The 6,054-nt window shown below is 43.4% G+C and overlaps 1 protein-coding gene across 1 annotated transcript; it reads left to right on the top strand.

Moving 5' to 3' along the window:
- Positions 1-1,142: 1,142 nt before the first annotated feature.
- On the top strand, positions 1,143-4,571 carry tbxta (T-box transcription factor Ta; the record flags this gene model as incomplete). The annotated part of the gene is made up of 7 exons (XM_083784985.1): positions 1,143-1,327; positions 2,279-2,543; positions 2,878-3,012; positions 3,155-3,281; positions 3,406-3,579; positions 4,035-4,155; positions 4,316-4,571. 7 exons carry the CDS (start codon positions 1,143-1,145, stop codon positions 4,569-4,571), a joined length of 1,263 nt encoding a protein of 420 aa, XP_083641111.1.
- Between the last annotated feature and the right edge of the window lie 1,483 nt (positions 4,572-6,054).

Genomic DNA, 6,054 nt, shown 5'->3' with positions numbered 1-6,054 from the left:
ATAATGATGAGACAGAGTGGAGCGCAGTGTTTCAACGCGCGAGTACATGCAGTCCCCCATTACGCAAATTCAAACATCACTTGAGCTCCATCCACACTTTGGCAGGACACGAAAATGGAGCCGTCAATAGCCGCGGCCTAATGGCCCTCGTCCCCCAGTAAACACACCGCTTCTCACATGTGTATTTGAGACAACAATGGATCCACATTATTTGCAAATATACAACTGAGTTCAAAGGCAGCGCGCCGGGTGCCCTCTCTTCCTCTCTCATCTGGTTTTACGCGCAAGACGCACAGTTTCAATACAGCAGGCCCACTTTGTCCATTTTTCCACGTTTTAGCCAGCCAATAAACTTTATTATGAGCTAAAGTTTAACATTATAGGATATGCACTCTTGAAGTTATACACCTTTATAATATTTCCTTCTACAAGTTGAATTCATGCGCATCTCTCTAATGACTGCACAAACAAGCAAACAAGACATCAAACGGGAACCCATTGGCCTGTGTGTGTGTGTGTGTGTGTGTGTGTGTGTGTGTGTGTGTGTGTGTGTGTGCGTGTGCGTGCGTGCGCGCGCGTGCGTGCGTGCGTCCAATGCGGTTCAATGATAGATTATTACATCCTATGTTTCTATGTTCTTTCATAGCCTATATATTTTAAAACAATGTTATAATTTCGAGAGAGAGACCGATTCGTTGTGTTATATTGGGCTTGGCTGTTTACTCTACACATTAATGTCCTAATTATGTATAACACAGAGACAGAGAGTTAAATGTACGCTAGATTAATTGGTTCCATTTTGTACACTCAGAGTTAGAAAATAGCACTTGTTAAGTTGTTTCACAGTGTGTATAGGATTGGAAACAGGTCCCGGTCCCGGAGATGAGAGAGAGATGGGGGGCGTGGTTTGCGCGCAGAAGTCCACGCCCACGATCCCCATGAGGTCCCTGGGGGCCCTTAAATGATAAGGACGCCGCAGGTCTCACACACAGAACACAGTAGACTAACCAACAGGCATTACCTACCTTCCACTGTCAGCACTACTGCAGCTAATAGCCAGTCTGCGTGAATCCACCAGCAGCCTCCGTCTGTGTTCAGAAAATACCCTCTTGGAAATACAACACAACACAACACAACAAAACATGTCTTCTTCAAACCCAGACCAGCGGTTGGATCATCTGCTCAGCGCCGTGGAGAGCGAGTTCCAGAAGGGCAGCGAGAAGGGCGACGCCTCGGAGCGGGATATTAAACTGGGTCTGGAGGACGCCGAGCTGTGGACCAAGTTCAAAGAGTTGACCAACGAGATGATTGTCACCAAGACTGGAAGGTAAGGTCCCGCCCGGCGAGGCCCGCTCGTTATTATGGCCTACAGGCCTGTTTTACAACGAAGCTGTTGGTTGCTATCGGTGATTACGCACACGATGTTTGGCCTGTTTTCTTGCCAGATGGTCCGTGATACTATTTTCTGTTGAATAGTTTTGTAATTCGTTCTCTCGCTAATTAAGAATGCCCACGGAGCGTTCGGTTAACTCTGAGAGTCAGGCCTACATTACATTATTATGCACACTCAGAGTTACAAACATTATGATCGCCATATTTTCTACAGTAACAAGTGAAGTTGGCCAATTTGCGTTGGCACACCTGCGGGCCTGCCTATTATATCTAGCATAGGGCATACTGATAGCTGGCTTGTTTGGCTAACAAACACACCAAATGTATGTTTTATAATTTAGATTCTATTTCGTTGTGTAAAAACGAGTATATTTAGAATTATATATTTTGATATTTTAAAGCAAGCCGCCTGCTGTTGGTTGTTATAGTATGTATTATTTGCTAGCCTTTACTTACAGACTTATTTATGACTATCTGTTTTATGTGAGAAGATGGACCACAATGGAAATAAGGCTTATGTGTTTCTATTCTTGATTATCTTTTAAACCCTCTATTGTGTGACGACTGCTAGCAATTAAATAAATCAAATTAAATCGAATTAAATTGTATTGAATATAGGATAACCATGTAGGCCATATTTCAAGTGTAATGAAAATAGCAGATATAAGCAGATCTGCTTAGTTTCATTATTTTTGAACAGTTCTAATCATTTCTACTTCTGAATTGATTTATTTGTCTCTGCAATGTTTTTCGAACATATAACATAACAGAACATAAATATCACTACATCGATGCTTTGACAATTAGAGAAAATGAATAGGCCTACTATTGAATACTTGGGGGGAGTATTGTAACTTAACCATCTGCTGCCCTGTCTGCTCAATAGGAGGATGTTTCCAGTGCTCAGGGCCAATGTATCGGGCCTGGACCCCAACGCCATGTACTCGGTGCTGCTGGACTTTGTGGCGGCCGACAACAACCGCTGGAAGTACGTGAACGGAGAGTGGGTTCCCGGCGGCAAGCCCGAGCCCCAGAGTCCCAGCTGTGTGTACATCCACCCCGACTCGCCCAACTTCGGAGCCCACTGGATGAAGGCGCCCGTGTCCTTCAGCAAGGTCAAACTGTCCAACAAACTCAACGGAGGAGGACAGGTAAACCACCAGCCATTTCTTTTCATTGATTGAATATAGAATATTGTTGCTGTCGGGCAGAAACCTCTTATCTGAAACTTTTTGTGCTTTTTTTTTTAAATTAATACCCTACTTAGCATCAAACGTAGCATGTACACAAGCTTGTAGATTTGAATTTGAATCCTGAAAAATGTCAGTTATGGACATGAGGGTTCCAACCGACAGAGACAACATTGTATTGGCAGTTTAAAAGTTTGGGGTGGATATACTTTGTTTTAATTAGAAACCCAGGTCATTTATAGAGGATGCAATGGTTTGTCTAGTCTAATGAACTAACATTCATTTTCATTTACAGATCATGTTGAACTCTTTGCACAAATATGAGCCAAGGATACACATTGTGAAGGTGGGAGGCATCCAGAAAATGATCAGCAGCCAGTCCTTCCCAGAGACACAGTTCATCGCTGTTACAGCCTACCAGAATGAAGAGGTACGTACACACACACACACACACACACACACACACACACACACACACACACACACACACACACACACAAACACACACAAACACACAAACACTTACTTTCTTCACTTTGAGTGTTTGAAATGACGTCCTTTCTTTTCCACAGATTACGGCTCTGAAGATCAAACACAATCCGTTCGCTAAGGCATTCCTGGACGCCAAAGAAAGAAGCGACCATAAAGACATTCCTGATCATCACAGCACAGACAGCCAACAGTCTGGATATTCACAACGTGAGTTGTACATTCAAAACGACAACAACAAAACCTAACTATACGGTGGCATTTTCACTCCACCTGCTTTCACAGGGTTCACAAATTAACATTATCTCTATTTACCCTTGTTCTTCTTCATCAGTGGGAGGATGGTTCCTGCCAGGTCAAAGTCCCATCTGCCCCAGCACCAGCCCCCCACAGTTCAACGGAACGGGGGGACACTCATCGGGCTCGTACTGTGAGCGCTACTCCAGCCTAAGGAACCACAGAGCCTCGCCGTACCCCAGTCACTACCCACACCGTACCGCCAGCACCAGTAAGTCACAGCCTCAGTGTTAAATGGGCTCTATGCACACAGAATAACTCTTCCTACTTCCGGGCCCCTTCCCTATACTTCTGTCACAGGTGTTACCGGTGATACTAATTAAGGCTCTGTTCTATTTAGTGTACAGTGGTTCTCAAACTTTTTTAATTTTATTTTTACACACGCGTTGAGGGCCATTTGGAACCCACTCAAGGACACTTTGAGTGCCACTGGTGTAGCAGAGTGTTTCCAGTGAGCCAACATGCACAATAGCAGCACCTTGACTCTGTTTGAACAGAATAGAACAGAGCCTTAATTTGTATCATCGGTAACACCTGTGAAGAAAGTAGGGAAGGGGCCCGGAAGTAGGAAGAATAATAGTAGGACAAATAATTGGGGAAAATTGGTTGATAAAGCATTGGGAAAGTGACAATATTAACGATGGCTCTTCATTGTGATTTTTTCAGATAACTACATGGACAACACAGCATCTCTGCCCACTCACGACAGCTGGTCCGCTCTTCAAATCCCAAACTCTACGGGCATGGGGACTCTGTCGCACACCACCAACTCTACATCCAACTCCAGGTATGTGCGATGCTATACTGTCGTATATCTTCTTGGCGATTCATGTAGCTTAGCAACAAAACAGCACTTATTTACAGCACCTAATAACCACTGATATTATTCACCAACAACAGAGTGGGATAGTTTCATTAGATCTGACTTGTTGTGTTCCCCTCCACAGCCAGTACCCCAGCCTGTGGTCAGTAGCCGGTACCACCCTGACCCCGTCCGGCTCCGCTTCCGGCTCCATCGCGGGAGGTCTGACCTCCCAGTTCCTGCGAGGCTCCTCTTACACAGGCCTGACCTCCTCGCTGCCCGTCTCCTCGCCGTCCATGTACGATCCGAGCCTGGCTGAGGTGGGCGTCCCCGAGACCCAGTTCGAGAGCTCCATCGCCAGGCTGACAGCGTCCTGGGCACCAGTGGCTCAGAGCTACTGAGCTATAGCTGGGAAGAAGCCTCCGCTCCGTGGCTTTTTTTTCAAGCCTCGACTCCTCTTTGACTGTGTGAAGGACAACACAGCTGCACGGACACAAAGCCTGGCCCCGGATGACACAGTCGGTGGACTGGAACCAATGTCTAGAAGATCAGGTCCGGGCTTCATGTGCGAACGAGACAGTTCCATTATTAGAATCAAGACTCTTAAATTCTATTAACCGTAAAGTTAACCACTTGAACCCTAGCCACCCTATCGTCTCTGGGCATGACTGTAGTTGTCCAGAAGGTGGTCCGGGGTTTTCTTTTGATTGGCTCAGCAACTGGAAACAATACTCAGGTGTTTCCAGTTGAAATCTGCTGCTGAGCAAGTGCAATTAAGCGAACATGAAAATGGCCATTGTAGCTCGGCTATTGTCAGCAAAGAGATAGAGGGACATACTAGTGGACCCAGTATAGAAACCTGGGCGACACCGGTCATATATCATATATAGGGTTTAAGTGGTTAATAAGTAAGGACATGTATTCTGTTGCAGTGAATAACTGATCATCTATACTATACCAGCCATGTGAAATCAAGAACAATGTCACACTGCTTGCTCTAAATATTCACCAACCCTTATACCAGATACACATTTAGTAAATACCCCTTCCCAGTCATTAAGTGGGCAAGTGGCCTATCATTATGTTTGACTATTATGATTATTTTTTGTTGTTATTCAAAGATATATAATATGAAGTAATTGGCCGTGCTAACATATAAACTTGTATATTATGTGTGTATATAGAATAAATTAATGTCCACGTTCATTGTTGTTCCATTCAAATGTGCCTTTTCGCTTGCAATATATGAATGAATGAACAAACGAATGCCTCCTATGGTCTTAATGGAAGAACAAAGTGTCTTCACAGAATCTCTCCGGTCGCTTAACACATGTACATATCTATTTGTATTTGAACTCAATGTGAGTTTTATTTATGTCATTTAATAATAAATTAAAAAAGATATCACAAAAGTTTTGCTCTCTGTTTCAGTTTCTTTTCACACTAACCTGATCATAAGACACGCTGAACATTTCATCATCAAACTGTACTTGAAGCATGTCAATGCATTGCAAACTATACGCCTTTTCAATTTTGGAGATCAACAAACAGAAAATGAATTAAATTCAAGAGTTTACTACTGAGAATGACAATACAGTTAAACATTTATACACCTTATAGCACCAATTTTGGAGCGAAAATAGCAGACTAGATTGTACATATTGCTATTTGCACTATTTAAAAAAACTTTCTAAAAAGAATAAAATAAACGGTTTTGAATGTACGCACTTTCCACCTGATGGCAACGTGTATAAATGGAATGGAAATCTCTTTTCTGTATCCTTTTGACACATTAGGCCAATGTACAAATATGTCGTCGCTGTTGGGCGCATACCTCCTATCTCTGTTTTTCAACATTTCTATTTATGAATCAGTACTATTGAA

The sequence above is a fragment of the Protomyctophum parallelum genome (genome assembly GCF_964188405.1).
Source record: "Protomyctophum parallelum genome assembly, chromosome: 1".
In the NCBI taxonomy this organism is placed as follows: Eukaryota; Metazoa; Chordata; class Actinopteri; order Myctophiformes; family Myctophidae; genus Protomyctophum; species Protomyctophum parallelum.
This window is presented reverse-complemented; position numbering and strand designations above follow the sequence as displayed.